General features: G+C 45.3%; 1 protein-coding gene across 1 annotated transcript in view; it reads left to right on the top strand.

Moving 5' to 3' along the window:
- The window catches only part of PMM2 (phosphomannomutase 2), a 155,900-nt gene that overhangs the window by 89,546 nt on the left and 47,881 nt on the right, over positions 1–18,473 (top strand). Inside the window, exon 4 of the mRNA XM_085628332.1 lies at positions 7,938–8,029. Coding sequence (XP_085484458.1) covers positions 7,938–8,029 — 92 coding nt within the window. The remainder of the gene's footprint in view (positions 1–7,937; positions 8,030–18,473) is intronic.

The raw sequence follows: 18,473 nt of genomic DNA, 5'->3' as shown, positions 1-18,473 counted from the left end.
ATTGGGCCTGCAGGAAGCTTCCTGACTACGTCGCCGGTATCATCACAATACAAAAGCTACTGTAAAATGCATAGGCCTTTAAGCAGTTCATCTTTTTTGTAAGGCTGCAGTCCCAATTTAAACAACTAGAAGCTGACATCTCATGTCATGTCATGCTGTTGGCAGAAAAAATCTATATTGCACAGCTTGCGCTTCATATGGCTTTGTGATGGAAGTGTATTTTCCAATATGAGCGAATCGACATGTACAGCAGGAATCATTTGTGACTTCAGTGGTGTACTATATACTGAGATTCGAGATGTCTCCACAGGACACATTAGCCTCTGTTTTCATGCTGAAATGAGGGGCATTCGGTGCCGCCAACCTTTTGGCAAAACTCTCTATGGGCATTTCAATGAAGAGCACAGACAGCCATAGCGACCCCCACCACTCGAAGCCCCTGCCGGCCCCAACAGACTGCACGAAATCTCCAAAATGTATCTCTCAAGTTTCGCTTTTCATAAGTTTTAAGGAATTTTTTTGTCAAACTGTTTTTATTGGGATTACAGGGTTTCAGCATCGCACAGTAGTTCTACGGATTTCATGGGGATGTGTCTGAGTGTTTAATTCATGCGCATCTGCTGGGTCTGTTTAAAGGTAAAAATTATAAATTAATTAAAGGTTTTACAGGGTGCACCAAGTAAATTGTCTGTCATAGGCCTAGTTGGCCAAGCTTGCCACCATTACACAAATATGGTTTTACCATGCTGCCCTTTCATGTGCTCTAGTTATAAAGATAGTTATTTAAGCTAACTCAAAGAACAATCACACTACAAAGGTCCATTTGAAGCAGCAGCTTTCAGTTCTAGAGAATTATCATGCCCCCTCATTCCAAGACTCAGGAGATGCAGTTTTACAAAAAACATATTTTATTGGGCCACATTTATTTTCACAGGCATTACAGACGCATCACCTCATTTATGTTTTATACGTTTATATAAACTCTTCAAATGAGGTGTAGTGCGTCCTGCAAGAGCGTCAGATGCCTGCCAGAAGGTTCTTCCTGTAAGATACTGTGCTTTACCTAAACGGGTGATTTCTTATAGTAAACGAGGGTTGTCAATATTCTCTCATTAAATGTACTGCAGCAGTGCTAAGAAGCGCAGGTATTCAGTACCGGACAGTAGCTGCCCATTTAAAGCACTGGCTACATCAGGGCGGCGTCTATTCCTAAAAGAGCCTTTCTGTGCCTGAGGACATATGACTACTACACAGACTGAAGGGATGTGATGTGACCTACGCAAACAGCACGTGCTGCTCCTGCAAAGCACGGTCTGGCTGTCTTCTGCTGCTGAAGGAGTGAACGGGGTCCTTGCAGCGTACAGGATAGCGCCATCTTGTTATTTAACCTGCAAAGGGAGTTCGGTACATGCAGGGGGCGGCTTTTCCTCCTGCAGACAAGTGTGTCTAGTCCTGCCCTTCCGCAGGAAGATGATGCTCGCCCTTTGATATTAACTAAATCCTTAATGAACGTTGTTCCTGCAGGATTGCGAATGCTGCTTCCGGGACAGAGCACATGATTTATGCAGCTGTTCCAGCAAGAGTGTATCTGTTACCTGGACTTCTCAGGGAAGTGCTCCGTTCTTGCAAAAGGGGGAGTTTAGCAGCATGGAGCTTTTCCGATTAAAGTGTCACAGTCCCGTAAAGGAATGCCTCCTTTAAGATGGGAGTCAGCTTCACGCCGGAAGGTACCCGTAGCGCTCCTCTAATATGAGGCTGTCCGATTCCAGCTCAGGAGTGCCTGGCCGCTTCAGAACGTCGGCGGCGTGCAGGCTGCACCGGGATCGGAAGGACGTGGAATGCTGACGGGCCGGGATCCGCGCGCTGCCTGAAGTTACATCACACAGCCCCATTAATGAGTAACCGGGAGAGGTGGAGGGCCAAAGGGCTGCGCCAGGTACACCGCATCCTGCTCCGGCGACGAGCACACGGGCCCTGCGCCGCACGGAAAGAACAGCGCTTCCCTCCGCCAACTGTGTAATCTTGTGACCGCGGAAAGCAAACTCGGAACTCAGGAGCTCCCTCCCGGATTTACACAAACCCGATCCGGTGGCACAAGTCCAAAGCACGGTGCGGATCCCTGCTCGTCAAACTGGAGCCTGCCCCGGCAGCGCCGCCACCAGCACAACAACAAGGCGCCGGACGGATGGATCCTCACGGCCAGACTATAGCAAAAAAAATGGCGGATGGAAGCTTCGAAACTTTTTCGGATTCGGGGGCGTGTTCCTGCTGTTCTGAAAGGGCGTGGCTAAAAAGTGGAAATAGCAAGGAACACGCCCCCGAATCTGAAAAAGACGGAGCCTATTTGGAGGGACGGCTCTCTCCTCCAATGGCTGGCCTCCTTTAGGAAGCCAGCCAATGGAGGAGAGGCAAAAAGAGAGGCAGGCTAAGGAGCCACTCTTAGAAACATTAAATCTCCGACTTCCGGTTCTGCCTTCGGCAGACCGGACAGTCCTCGACCTAAAAAGCCTATTCAGGGGAAATCCAGACCTAGAATTAAGTGAATTTCTATGGTTTCTTTAACGTAATTACGATATGTTGTTACCATATATCTGCGGCCAACCCTCCCACCCCAACTACTCCGCGCAGGGCCATTTGCTCTGTGTAGCTCGTAGTTGGCTGTAGAGCCTGGCCTGCGCCCAGCATCCTGCTGGCGGCCAAACCCTTTCATGAATGGGCTTTGCAGGTCCAACCCCCACAGGTGATCAGGCTCCTGTTAGCTTGGAACCACCCATGGACCTCAACCCCAGATTTCTCCTTCTTCCTTTTTTTCCCCTTTCAGTCATATGGGGGCCATGGGTCTGCTGGCTCCTGAGGGTCTCCTGCGGAAGTACACAAGGGTCACGGTGACTTCCATGGAATTGCCCTACATGGGCCAGTGGGTAAGAGTACCCCCGCCCTTCCCCCTTTTTTGTAATGCATTTTATTAAGGTTTGTGGCATGTTATGATTTCATACAACAGGAATAGTGGCGTACAACATATGATCTCACATCTGTAGTGTTGTCATTGATATTGGAAATTTGCTAATGTACAACAATGGGTGCCTATTGGCCAGTCCAAAAAGCAGCACATCTCAACCAGGAGTACAGTTATGAGGTGTCATGACATGTGAGCATGTTGCATGTGAGAGAACAGTGAATGCATCAGGTAAAGCCAAGGGAAGAGAGGGTGTGTGGAAACAATAAACTCCAACAACCAAACAGTCACTGGGGTACCATAGTGGGCTGGGAAGGTACATCCAAATATTGTGTAAGGTGGGTGAGGGAGAGACAGGTCTGGGGTTAAGAGAGAATGACATAGCGTCTCTGACCTTGGCACACAGTGTCAGAGTGGGGCAGATTGTTTTGGGCATGGCACCACCTACGGGGTCCATCGGGCCATGCCTTGTCTGAGGATTCCCCGCTTGCGGGGGGAGAGCAACTTATCATTGTCAGCTATGAGCATGCAAACCTGCACTATTTAATCCCAGCCCTGTCTGTTGTCCGTACTACGCCAGCCTCGCTGTGCCACAAGCTACATTCAGACCCTTTGATCAACTCGCGTCTCGAACCCTGTATGGAACAAGCAGGGAGGATTCCAAAGCATTTACAAATGACGGTGGGCCAGAACAAGAGCAAGGTCAGCAAATTTAGTGGTTGGGTTTAGAGAGCAGCCTGAACAAGCAGACTGCCTGGATCCCATGCAGGTTTCCAACAGAAGCAACATTGATGAAGCGTACAACCATGTTCTAATATGAGGTAATGGCCAGACACGCCCATACCATATGATGAGAGTCCGACCCTCTAATTGAAATATGGGGCAGGAGGCTTGCAACTCTTGGGAACATTCTGTTAATGTGCATAGGGGTTAGGCACACCCTCTGTAGGTAATAAGTGAGCATAAAGCAGGCATTGCGAGTAGTGCAAAGGGTTTTATTTAGGACATTAGACCAGTGAGCTTCTGTAAGTTCCAAATCCATTTGGGCAGCCCATTGCATGGGGAGTGGGGGAATCTCCCATTTGGCTTGGGAAAGAAGGCCTCTGTAAAGAAAGGTGATTGCTCGCACCCATCCAGACGCTATACAGATGTCCTTGAAACATTATGTTCAGAGGGGTTCCAGTCCCTTCTCGACCCACTCTTCTCAAAGAGCGGCCACTACTGCCGCACAGAGGAGAAAATGTTGTGTAGATGAGGCATATGCATCTATCAGGTTCTGAAAACTCCACATCTGCCCATTGTCATAGCAGTCACCAGGGAAGTCATGCCCCTCAGTTGCCAGTCATGCATACCTGCCAGTTACCCTTTTGAGGCAAGTGCAGTAGAGTTATTAAGGTCAAGTCCGTCACATAAGGAAGTTTAGTCCCTGTGTGCTGGAGTGCCTGAGTCCATACAAACCGATGGGTAGAGAGCAGAGCTACTGTGCTGCGGGAAGGGATAAAGCCAGATTGATCCTCGTGGATCAGGCACTGACCTGTGGAAGCAATCTGTTTACTAAGACTTTACTCACTATTTTATAGTCCAAATTAAGGATAGGTCAGGGTTCATAAGAGGATACCCATCAATGTCCTTGTCTTTCTTTAGTAGAAGGAACAGCAAGACTTCTGGCTTTGTTAAACAATTTGGCTTGGAATGCGACGAGGCCAGCAGCGTACATTGAATAGAAACAAGGCCATCTGTGCTGGGAGTCTTGCCCCGGGCCAATGCCTTAATGGCCCCTCTGATATCCAGAAACATTATTTCCCCTCCCAGGGATTCCACCACTGTGGCAGGGAGCCTCTTGATTGTGGCATCCAAGACCTAGTAATAGATTGGTTGAACAAGATGCTCCTCTAGAAACGCATACAGGTGAGTATAGTAGGCGAGAAGATTCCATTGATCGTGGGTTTGGGAGTACACTGGCTTGTCAGTGGCATTGCACATCTGTGAGATCTGGAAGTCCTACACTGTAAAACAACCCCCCCCCCCCTTTTTTTTATTTCCGGGACACAGGAACAGAGTCTTGTAATTATGTAAATAAAACCACAAAATGTTTCTTCAGGTTGTGGCCAGCCGATCAAAGCACAAGCTCAAGCTGGGCCGTTTTGTTCCTGTGCAACCAAGACGGCCGGCTGGGAAAAAGCCCTTTGGGCCAATTAGAACATTTTATTATTTGAATTTGCCATTCTGTGGGGCTCTTGCGTTGCCAACTGTTAATATATGTATACATTTTGAACCTTAATTTCTCAAAAACTCCCACACCAATTTACACAAAATCACAAACCACATACTTTCTGAGTAAGTATTTAGCTTTCTTCCAAATATGATTCTGTTTGCCTGTTTTTTTAAAATATATCCTGGTCTAATTTTTCCTATGGAAAATTCTTCGGGAATTAAGTGATTTCGGGACCCCCCCCTTTTTTCCTCAGCCCCTGCCTGACCGATCACCCTGTAACTTTTAAGGAGAGAGCTGATGTAGTTGAACTTTTTTGGGAATGTTTTGTGAACATTTGTCAAATGGTGCCTAAGTGATTGGCAAAACAAAAAATGCTGTTCCTTGAACTGCAACTCACTTACAACTATATATAAATGGCATATAACTAATAAAATAATTTATATCCCCTGGGGCCGACATTAGTTTTAATGGGCAGGGGGGCCACGTAGCTCCCCTCCCGAGCCTTGGTAGGCCCTGGGTAGCCCATCTCAGGGCCGAAATGTACATAAATGGGGAGTGGGTCATCATGGCCCCCTCCTGAGGAAACCCACCCCTGGGGCCAAAATATAAAAAAAATGTTGAGGGAGGATCGCTTTCTCTCTCTGAGCCATTAATGGCCCAGGTACCCCATCTCCCGGGGCCGGCTCAAATGCTATGTCCCGAGGAATCCACCCCTGGGACATACTGGTTTCCCTTTATTTGGTAGTTTTGAAGATATTAATTGAAAACCAAAGTTGTATATTTAGAGACACAGATCCTCCACGGATCTGCGAGGTGGATTCACGGAACCACGCATCAAATGCAATGCCGTGATTGGCTGGCCACTACCTGACTGGGAAGTTGCAGCCGCCATTTTAAAAACGGTCCCCAGGGCTGAAAATGTCTTTGCAAGTGAATAAAGGTGTCAGGTTAAAGGTACCCTGACCCTATGGGTGTGTTAGAGGGGTCCCAGAGGGACCCATAAAGGCCAATAAATTGCCTTACAATGTTTTTTTCTCAACACACGGTAATCTGTGAATCCCCCATGGCGCTCAGCATGACCACTTGTGGGTCCACTGTGGAACCGCAAATATTGCTGCAGCTCATGGCACCCACCCCTTTTCTCAACCACTCTGCAAACACACCTCATTGGGGAATGAAGTCCCCTTGGATGCTGAGGGTCGTTGGCAGGCAAGAACCCCTCCTGTTACCACCAGTAAGTCCTGCACTGCGGGATTGCTGCGAGCTTGATGGGGGCCCACCTCCTTTCTCCGCCACTCTCCAAACGCACCTCCTGGTGCACTACTGGTTGGTGTATGAAGTGCTATTGGCTGCTGAAGGTTGCTGGCGACCAAAAACCCCATCTGTTACCACCAGTATGTCCCACAAAGCAGGATTGCTGGAAGCTCATCGGAGAACCCCCTTTCTCCACCACTCTGCAAACATGCCTCCTGGTGCACTGCTGGTTGGGGGATGAAGTCCCCTTGGTTGCTGATGGTTGTTAGGGGCCAAGAACCCCTCTTGTTGCCACCAGTAAGTCCCACACAGCGGATTACTGAGATCTCATCAGAGGTCCTGCCCCCTTTTGCCACCCACTGTACAGACCCATACAGCCACTCAACCCACTCGCATATCCTCACAGCTACTGACACACCCACTCACAGACCCATACAGCCACTCACACACCCACTCACAAACCCACACATCTACTAACACACATATAACCACTCACAACACCGAGTCACGACCACACACACACACCTACTCACCGACCTTTGCAGTCACTCACACATCCACTCTGAAAGGTTACAGGCTATTTCATTTGAGATGTCATCAGTGATGTCATCAGTGATACCACTGACCACGTCATGAGAGATGTAATAAGGAAGATCATAAGCAGTGCATTGCGGGGACGTAAGTTATAGTTAGCTCAGATAACTATAACTGCTGAATTTCAATCATTTTGTACACATGAAATCTAAGCCTAATTATAGCGTCCCTGTAACCTTTGGTTTTTTTTTGTGAATTTCGAAGGTTTTTTCATTTTATTTCCTAACTGTAACCTTTAACCTTTCGGAGTGGATGTGTGAGTGAATATATATATTCAGTAAAAAAACAAAGGTTAAAGTAAAGTTATACTTTGGTGAAATGTTCCTTTTAAACTAAAAACAAACCCACAGAAATTCATCAGATATAGTTACAGTTATCTCAAGTAGCTATAACTTGTGCCCTAAGGCAACTATATCTCGCTTCCTCGCCATCCACAGTTTTCTCATCAATAATTTCTTTGCAAATGTTACAGTGATATTATCAATGACAGAAGATGTCATGAGTGATGTAATATAAGGGGTAATTAGCAGTGCATGGCGAGAGTTATAGTCACTTTAGGGCACAAGTAAAAAATCTGTCCTCTTTTTCACAGAGAGCGTTATAATTGCTTTTTTTGCTTCCTGTGGTTTACTTGCCGCATGCATGCCTGTTGCAGTTTGTGGCCCAGTTTCTTTGTCCAGTTTTCCAAATTGAAACGTATTTTATGCAAGTCAATAATGTGATGTTCTTGTCCCTGGCAACTTTACACAAGCCACAGAAATATCTGCATACTTTGATATTATTTCTCGGTACCACCTGTATATAAAACACAATATGATTTTATTTATGTGGCTTCATACTAAATGTTTTGCTTGGTAATGCTGTGTAGTTAGTTCATTGACCGAATAAATGATGCATCACCTTATTTTGTCTACGTAGAGCATACAAGCCCACCTTGGTGAGGACTTAATTCAAGACGTTATCAACTTTTGCCTAAGTTATATAGCCAAGATTAAACTACCAAAGAAAAGGTATGTAGACCATGTAAATTATGAATTATAGACATAATTCTAATGTGGATATATAACTTTTAGCCTACTTTACTTGGCACAAGGTTTTGTATTTTTTGTTAACTAATGTGTTGGGTAAAATTCTAACAAAATATCTTGGGTTCTTTTGAACATTGAGCATTTTGTCTAGGTGTGCTGTGTATTTATTATCCATTGATTTTAGACACGTTCTCAGCCAGTGGCGTAACCAAAAAGGATGGGCCCCCTCTTACAGAATGTGATGTTGGGCCCTTGATTCTTCTTTATCTCACAGTTATTCATTGGCCTTTGGCTGGATTGGGCCATCCTGAAGGGTTGGGGGAGGCTAAATGGTTGGGGGCACCCTGTGCCACTGGGGCCTACATTATGCCTCTGTTCACAGCTGCCCTAGCAATATGTAGTCCTGAAGTTTTCCTACTCCATCTCTATACTCAGGCCAATTTTCTGGTGTTTCCTTCTGTTACTCTTGTCATAATGTTGGATTGTCAAGTATTGACTTTGGTCGCCGTCTTTGACTTTGATTGGTGCTTGGAAGCATAACTACCCCTCAAGCACTGATCAGCATAAGAGGTATACTGCTGGAAAGGGGGCAGTCTACCTCTGTCTACTGCATCCCTGCTTGCCGATCAGCGCAGGACAGCAATCCCCCGGCAAGAATCCACACATTAGACATCAGGGAGGAAGGAGCGGGCACACAGGCATGGACCAGTGCTCCTCCAATTAAAAAGATAGTACAGTAATTGTGCCATCCTTGGGGTGATGTTGGGGGGATTTACCCTCAATTACATACCAGTGGGATTGGAAGACCGCTAGACACCAGGGTATCATAAAAAATATGTATATATTAAAAGGATTGGGTTTCTCAACCAGGCATTGGGCTGTGCACGCCCCCCCCCCCCCCCCAAAAAAAAGCTGCAGTAGTCTTTCTTCCCCCTATGGTAGTGGATTTGCTGAGTTTATTCACCAACCTCAGAAGAGCGACAGAAAGCCCAGTAGATATTAGGTTGAAAGTTTAAAAGTAAAAAGGAAGGGGTGGCGACAGCCCACACAGCTCACTAGACATGGAGGAGAAGGTTTAAAAATAAAACAGAAATGGTGCAGATGGCCCACTGTGGCATTACTCCATGCCCCATCCAAAAAGAGCCTATTGGAAGTCAGATTGGTGGATTTATCACCAATTTGCCCTCCTCGTGGGGCAAGGGAGGGGAGGAAAGCCTACTAAACACAAGGGATGTTTTTCCCACCCCATAATGATACTCTGAAATTTCTCACCCCATAGCAGAAAGTCCGTTAGACACCAGGGTAAAATTGTCCCGCCCAGAATATGCACAACTGTACTTCTGCCACTATGGGGGCAGACATCCCCAATCTGTCCCCAGGAGTGTATGTACCCACTGGATGCCAGGGATAGTTAAACAATACATGGGTTTGGGGGATAGCCTATTCTGATATCCAGCTGCACCTTTATCCATAAATCCCAAATTGTATTGAGCATCACCATCCTTATCCCCATGGAAAGCAGAAGAAATTTGGATTCTTTTGAGTGTTGTTTTGACATATGGGCTGCCAGAGGCAGGGAATATCACAATTTCCTCTCCGTTGCCATACTGAATAGCTGTTTTATTCAGGCTCTCGGTCAGCGGGTAATCGAGGAACAGTTTGAACCGTGGGTATTTCTCCAACCAAGAAACCAAGGCTTGTGTGCATGCATTCTCACCCAGAATCCCCTGGAAACTTAAAACTTTGGCTACGATTGCACATTATCCTTCCATTTCTGTGAGTGAATGTTCCACACCCTTAAGGGATCCACAAGATTCCTACCACCCAGCGTTCCTACAATTCTCCTGATAAATTGGTACCCCATGTGTGTGACTAGGCCTAGTGCCTGTGACAAAAACAGATAAAAACTGTGACAATACAAGTCAATATGGTCTTCGCATTGTCCCTGGTTTGATCGGTTCCTGTTGCAGGCTCTAGTTTCAGCTGTGCTAGTGGAGTATCTTTTTTATCAGAAGAAGTGTGGAAACGCTGGGTAGTAGGAATTTTGTGGTTGCCTGCAAATTCATCAACTTTCTCTCGCAAAAGTATTTTTAGCCAAAGTTTGAGGATTGCAGGGTTACAAAGCATAGTGGGATATCCACACAAGAAACACCACCCTGCACTGCTCTGGTCATCTGGCTATCAGAAAAGTCTATGTTTAGTAGATGTCTTTAGGCAGCAGCCGAACCCCGGACCAAATACCACTGTTAGTCGTTTGCCAAAACTGGTTCATCATTTATGATGAAAACTTGATGTTCTCACATTATTTTTGGGAACATTTGCTGTCATCGGCTCTAGGCCCAGGCAGGCAAGTGTGTCATCATTTTGTGGACCCCTGCAGAAATGTGTGTTTAGCCAAGGTTTGAGGCCTGCAGCGTATTCTGGATTTTAAAAAAAACGCACTAGGATTAAAACAAGTAACTCTACTGTGGCCTTCCTTAGGAGTCTTGTATTCAGAAATGTCTGGATTTAGTAAGTTTCCCTGGTTGGTACTTGAACCCAGGCCCAAATACCATAGTTACCCATTTTTCCAAAATGGGCTGATTTTGATGATGAATATTTGATGTCTCCACCTTGGGTTTTTAGGCCTTTCCTGTCATGGGTGATAGACCCAGCCACACAAGTAGGATGTGGTTTCTTTTGACAAAAAATACAAAATAGTACATTTGAATTTCTCACCATTTTTAGCTTCAAAATGTAAGCCATTCTTCAAGAAAGAACACATTTTGGTTGGAATATGCCCTCTGAATAGCATGACACTATGTGTAACCCCAACTCAGAGTTGTAAACATCACTAATATGTGTTAGATAGTACAATATGAGTTAATGCATAGTCTGTACACAATGAAAAATCATTATAAGCTGCATCTCAGTTATTTGCTCTGTGTTTGGCGTGTTTGTTTTTGGACAACCAACCAATCCTTGCAACCATAAGTTTTTAACAGCCTTAACTGTATAGTCATTTTTGTAAATCAGCCATCGGGGCAAAAACATCACCAATGAAAATGTCAGCTATTTAACTATTGTTCCTATATTTTCAGATTATTTTTTAGTGCAGCAGTTATTTTCTTTGGGTAGACCATGAGTGATTTACACAAATGACCCCTTCCTGAATTCGGAATTTTGTTTACTTTACAGAAATGTATTGCTTTCTGGGTTCACACATGGATTTCGCATCTACATCTTCCACCAGAAACTATAACTGAATTGAAAACATAAAACTTAAAGGAAAATTGACTACCACTTTGAAAAATCAAAAAACAGTGGTAAACATTAATTTTTTTTAGGCAACTCTAGTTGTTCCTGAAAGCTGGGAAAATGGTGGTACGCACAGCATTTTTAGAAATAAATATGCTTTCTTGCACAACAAGTTTCCCGTTTTTCAAAACAAATTGCTATATTTTGACTATTTGCTTGGCTCCAAGAAAATCCACAAACCCTGGGTATCTTAATGAACCACAGCACATATGGAAACAAGCATTGGCGCAGCCAATACGTTTCGCTTATTGGCTTTTTCAATTTTTTTTGCATGTTGCACAGCAGTTGATCTGCTGTGAACATGGTTTAAAGTGTAAAAAAAAAAGCGCTATGATGCAGTATGTGCTGGCCGCATCATATCAGTTACCCCGTCATAGCTCGCTTTTTAAAACCTTTGCCTCCTGAGATGGTACACTTACACCAAAATGTCCTCCAGATCGCCCTGTAACTCCACCAACGCCTTGGATGTGGCACCCATTGCATCTGGGGCTCTCCTGCACCATGGCAATCTCTGTAATCATCTGCAGCCCACAGCCCCCAGCTGTTCATGTAGGTCCAAGAGGACCAAGTCCATTCCAACCTTCAACAGGTGTACCCATCCCTATCGAAGTACCCAGCGTTGCTTGTATTTAATAACCTATGCCTTAGGAAACCAAAAGCCTCTCTGTTCAGTGAAATTGCGTATGGCACTGTTTACTTTTCTGCATGAATGTTCAATGGCATCCCCAGACCTGGCTTCTTGCCAGGCCCTGTGCGGGATTCTCTCAGACCACCATAAGTCGCAATGCCCCATGAACTTGCTGATTCCACCCATGTTAGACTTCTTTGCTTTAGTTAGCGCACAGCAACCCAGGAGGTGAGGTTGTTGCCCCCTAGGTGTATTACCAATTTGTGAGGTCGAGAACCACCCTGTAGTTTCTCATGCAGCTTGGGGCTCAAACAGCGCCAATGCATGCTAGGGAAACCTAGCCATGCTATCTGTGTGAGGTCAAAGCCATGCTTTCAGGTCCTGGTCTTTGCCTATGTTGTTACCCTTGTGATGAATGAGTTGCAGATCACCCACGCCTCGAAACCTAACGAAATAAAGAAATGCACAGTATTGTTCTCAACAGATTTAGTTTGTTGCACCATCCACTAGACACCCACACCTGAGAATTGTACAATGCATGTCCCACTAAGAACAAATCATTGTTGCTAAATGATAACTCACAAAAACCCCACACCCAAACCTTTTTACACATAATGCTCCATATGTGCATGATGGATTTGCAGTTGCAGAGACTGCCCCTATGCGCCACCTGACCCATCGTGGTCAAATGTAGCGTCTCTAACAATCCGAAGCCCACCGCCCCAGCTTCTTAATACTGTTGTGGGACGACCTGCACTGTAAGCCGTGGTGACTTCGCCTATCCGGAAGGAGAGTGTGGATCAGCATTTTCCCATGATTCCCGACAGTTACCATAAAGAATGTATTACTTTCCCATATTGGTATCTGTTGAGGGTGAAATGGGCCACATGCACTAGCAGGTAATCCTCCCCGCGAGGTATACAGCCAGATAAGCTGTGACCAGTGCAACAGGCCAGTAGGGTCTGATGCAAAAGGGATGCAGTACTGTTGACTTCCTGAGCCACTTCCATTCGGTTTTGGACCCATGCAGCATTATTTTTAAGGTGGCCCTTCCACATTTAGGTCCTGTATGCATAGCATGTCCATGATTTAATCTTTCTATGAGCTGGCTACCAACTTGCTACCTCAGAAGACCCCAAAGAATGGCAAGCTAATTGTTTCTGCAAACAGGCTGGCCTCGTAATTGGAGTATGTGGCCTTGTGAATACAATCTATCAAAACCCTGAAAAATTGGGAATTCAATGGGTGACCTGTAATCTGATACCTTCTCCTCTCCTCTGGCCCATCCTTTAGGCACTACCCTAATGGAGAATGTCTGGTGGGATCTTGATGTCCTCCCAGTCTTTTATGGTAACCAACCACTGCTAGGTGCCCCATGACTCTTGAATGACTCATTTTCTGACCACTAGCACATAAAACAAAAGTGCTCACCCTTTCTCTCAAGATTTGCTGCCTCCACAGGCCCCTCCCACCCTATAGCATACAGAAACTCAGTTATTATACCACCTCCAATTCCTGGGGGTGAGTAATAGCACACCTTGTCCTATGAGGCCTGGCTGCAGTGCAATAGGTGCCAAAACTGTGGTGAGAATGGGGTCATCTCTGCTGCCACTCGCCGGCCAAAGCCTACAAGAAACGGAGCTACTGAAAACGAGAGAGAGCACCAGATGCCACTTTTTTAAACTATGCAAGTTTATATTATTTCCCTTTTTGAACCACCTATTATTTACTTAGTTGTACACCTTGTCCTTTGTAGCCCATTGTGTGTGAACTACATCAGATCACCACAAACAGATGCATTATCTGTGCAGTTCCATAGTAGCCAGCACCAGTGTCAGCGGAGAAAATAATACAATGTTCCCTGTTGTGACATAGCATGCATTTGTTTTTGAACCTTTAGCTGATCCCTTTACCTGGAACGGTGTGGTGTATCTCACAGTTAATAAACTATGGGTGTGCACAGAAACTTGCATTGTAACATCTGAAACCCAAGCTGTTTAGCTGTCCCCTTCCACAAATTACACCTGGACAGGGTTATTCACTGGCAGTACTCTATTTGTGTCCCTTGGCCTTTCCAATAGTCCGCCGCCGTCTCTGTTTCTCTGAACCTAAACGTCCCTAGGATGCCATTTTATGATTATTGGTTTATTTACCTTTTTATTAACCTACCTATTGCACCTGTATTTATTATTAATAATAATTATTAATATTGTTGTGTTATTAATATTATTATTATTAATATTTTTAACATTATTAAAATTATTACCACAATTTTTGTAAATCAATCCTAAACCATGGAAAAGCAACCTGATTTAAACATGCCTTCAGTTAAACACAAGCAAGGTACTGTTCCGGTTGTTCAAAACTTTCCTCACATCTACATTTGCTCCCACATGGTCTTCACAGTTTCTGAAGTGTGAGGAATTAATCATGCTCAACCAGGAAGTAAAAAAGACCGGCCTTATCCCTCAATTAATTTCTAGTAACGTATTTAACCCCTACGATGCTCATGACGAGCTGGACTTGTCATGGCACACAGTGGTCGTGTTCTCATGACGAGTCCAGCTCGTCATGAAACATCGCGTCGTAAATCCCTCTGGTGCGGGCACCAGAGGGATTTCCTTTAAGCTGAAATAGCCTCGGGAGCTGGGGAAGAGCTTCCCCAGCTCCTGAGGCCCCCACCCTGGTTTCCCTAAAATTACGATCGGCGCGCACGTCGCGCTGACATCATGCTGACATCATTTTACTGAAACCGAAACTGAAATGAGCCAAGAGGCTCATTTCAGTTTCAGGTTCTACTTGCTCAGGGGGCTATCTCAGCCCCCTGAGCACGTAGAAACTCAGGAGAGGTATCGTTGGAAAGGGGAGAATCTCCCCTTTCCAATGGTACACCTCCCTAGTGGATCCCAGCTTGGGGATCGCCCCAGGAGGGCGATCCCCAAGCAGGAATCCACCCACTAGGCACCAGGGAGGGGGGAGCGTCCCCTTGGGCAAGGGCCTTTGCTCCCCCATATTTTTTTGGGCACCATTGGTCTTTCTGCCCCCCCCGGGGGGGTAGAAAGCCCACTAGACACCAGGGATTTTGTATTGTTTTTATTTAGGGGTGTGGGCTGCCCAAAACAGGCATGCCGATGCCACCACCCCCCCAGGCACAAAATCAGTCTGCAATAGCCCCCAATCTGTCCCCCCGGGGGGGCAGAAAGCCCACTAAATGCCAGGGATTTTGTTTTTGCCCCATTTTTTTTGGGGGGGGATGGGGGCTGCCCATGTTTTGGGCCCTTGCCTGTCGCGGGTACTTGGACCTCCCACACAAGTGAGGCACCATTTTTATCGGGAGATCTGGGGGAACGCTGGGTGGTGGGAAATTTGTGTGAGCTCGGTGATGCCACAACTTTCCCACACATAAATGTGTGAAAAAAGTGTTTTTTTTCAGCTAAAATTGAGGTTTGCAGGGGATTCTGGGTAAGGAAACATTGGGGGATCCATGCAAGCCATATCTCCCTGGAAGCCCCCGAGTGTCTAGTTTTCAGAAATGTGTGGGTTTGGTAGGTTTCCCTAGGTGCCGGTAGAGCTAGGGTTTACAAACTACAGCTAGGAACTTTGCCAAAAAAGGGTCATTTTTCACTGCGAAATTGATGTGTGACCACATTGCATTTTACGCCGTTTCCTGTCGCGGGCACTAGGCCAACCCACACAAGTGAGGTGCCATTTTTCTCGTAAGACTTTGGGGAACGCGGGGTGGGTGGAAAATTGTGGATCCACGCAGATTCTAGAACTTTCCACCACAGAAATGTGGGGAAAATGTGTTTTTTGACAATTCTTTAGGTTTGCAAGGGATTCTGGGTAACAGAACCTGGTGGGAGGCAGTCAAGACACCCCATCCTGGATTCCCCTGGGTGTCTAGTTTTAAAAAATGTATAGGTTTGGTAGGTTTCCCTAGGTGCTGGCAGAGCTAGTGTTCAAAAACTACAGCTAGACAATTCGCAAAGAAAAGGGTAAATTTTCATTGTGAAAATGTGCTGTGTTCACGTTGGGTTTTGAGCCATTTCCTGTCGTGGGCACTATGCCTACCCACACAAGTGAGGTACCATTTTTATCGGGAGACTTAGGGTAATTCAGATGTGTAAAGCAACTGTTATTACCTATTGATTTTTTATGCATTTCTGCCTTCCAAATAAAAGACATTGTGTAAAAAAGAAGTCATTTTGAAAAATGACCGATAATTCTCATGCTAGTATGAGTATTCCCAATTTTGAAAATGTGCAAATATGTACTGTTTCTAAACTCTATAATTTGTTCCCATTTCAGAAATACATAGGTGTCTTTCATACCGATTTTTACATGTATTCATTTTCCTACTGTAATTGCTATATACCCGGAACATAATAAACCAGCATTGGCATAGCCAATAGGTCTCGCCTTTGGGACCTTATAAGTATTTAGTTATGCAGCACAATATCCTTGGTGCAACATCATCAGCTGTTGCATGGCTAAACCTTGTACCTTATAAGTGTTTAGCCATGCAACAGTTGATGTTGTTGCACCAAGGATATTGTGCTGCATAACTAAAGACTTATAAGGTCCCAAAAGCGAGACCTATTGGCTATGCCAATGCTTGTTTTTTTTACCAATGAGAAATGGTAAATGTAGCATTGTTCCACGTGTTAGTGCGTGTTTGAGGCACCTCGATAGGGTAGTTGTGAACTGTTGCTTTATAAACATTAAATGCTGTGCATTGAAATTGAATGTTTGGACTGCTATAGAGAATGCATTTTTCCCCCTTGTAGTGCATGTTTTAATATGTATGAGAGCCCTGGTAATAGCTAACGAATGACCTGTGTTTTTGCTGGGGCCTCACTGTTCTTTCTGCCTGTTTTTTGCGAGCGTTTGCGGAATGTGTTTCCTTGAGATAAGCACAAGTGTTATGGGGCTCCCTTTGCTCGACCAGAAGAATTCCTTGGGTTTGCTATTGAAGTGAAGTGGGGGGCGGGTGTTTTATGACCCCTCCGTCCGTCTGCTTAGAAACCTTTTGCAGACGTGAGCTGCATCTGGTGCCGCGTTAGAAGTGTTGAGCCAAGATATTTACTGGTTGTGATCAAGAAAGGCTTGTATTTCTGGGAGTCCTAATAATATCTGATGGCTTTTTGCCTGTTTCCTCCGTTGATATGGGAAACATTCTTTGGAGTTAATCCCGACGTGAAAGCCTGGATATTGTTCAAAATATACTTTAAATCCTGATTCAAGTAAAGAAAAAATACCCCTGTATTCCTTTCCTTATTTCTTTCCCTTGTAAGCTTAGTGCGCATTTGAGCCCCAGCCCTGTTAGGAGCGGAAAGAAGATTGAGGCACAATTTGTTCCTAGACTTGTTGTGTCTGGAAGCGGTACTGTTGTGACTGTTAAGCGTAGTACAAAATTACTATGACAGTTGGTTTCAAATGACTGAACGAACACACAAGTACTGTATAACTAGCACATTGACCAATTGCCATGAAGGTTTCAAATAACTTAAAGAAACACACGTAGTGTAAAAAACAGTACATTGCCCCACTGCCAGAGGCGCAACACGATAGAGGTGTGGCACATTTTCACCGTAGTGCGAAGCAACACGAAGGACTAGGGTTGGGAGAGAAAAAGGAATTGCGAAACTGAGTTAAAACAATGCAGACGTATGGGTAACGGGCAAAGATGACTGGTATTATTTAATTTTGTAGAAATATAAAATTCTTCAAGGTTCATGGTCTGAAGCATGGATAGTGACAAGACAAATGTATTTTGGAGCAGGCACAATGACTTGGGTCCCAAAATTTACAGCAAGCATAGACAGCAATGTGTGTCAGGTGCGTTTGGGATGAGGTAAGCGTTGGAAGGATTTGAGAATGACGCCATGACAAAAGAGTCAAGAGATCAAGCGATCCCGGTGAGACGTAACGCACAATGGGTGACCGTGTTTGTTTGGACACCAGACCTGGCCTCAGACCCTGTAGTTTACTCACTGTGAGCAGGCTTCGTTTAAAGTGCAATTTTAAAACATGTCACGAAAGCGATCGCACACGAACCATGTTCAGAAAAGGGGAAGGGAGATGACAGCAGAGCATATGGTGAGCACTTTCGTGGCCGCTTTGATGTTCAGTGGCCGCGCGGCTCACTGAGAACATCAATGCAGCCGCGAAAGTGATCACGCAGGTGAACAAATGGTGCGAGCGCCCGGCGGCGCACATGCACTGTAGCTAGAGGCCTGCAAAAGCCACTAGTTTGCACTTCAAAATCCCGCTTACTAAAGCTCTCGCCAGGGCAGCGCTAAAGCGCTGGCTCAGGCGAGACCTAAAAACCATTGCAAATTGCTGCTCATTTTTTGACTCTGGGTTCGTTGGGTTCTTGGTGAACCTACACGTCCTATATATCCTCACAACCAGGAAGGTCCAGCGGATGTAACGGTATATTGCTTTCAAAGAGATGTCATAATTAGAAGAAGTTACAGGTGAAAACGTTGACACAAAAGG

The sequence above is a fragment of the Triturus cristatus genome, chromosome 10 (assembly GCF_964204655.1).
Source record: "Triturus cristatus chromosome 10, aTriCri1.1, whole genome shotgun sequence".
In the NCBI taxonomy this organism is placed as follows: Eukaryota; Metazoa; Chordata; class Amphibia; order Caudata; family Salamandridae; genus Triturus; species Triturus cristatus.
Note: the sequence above shows the minus strand (reverse complement) of the source record. Positions and strands in the feature narration are given on the sequence as shown.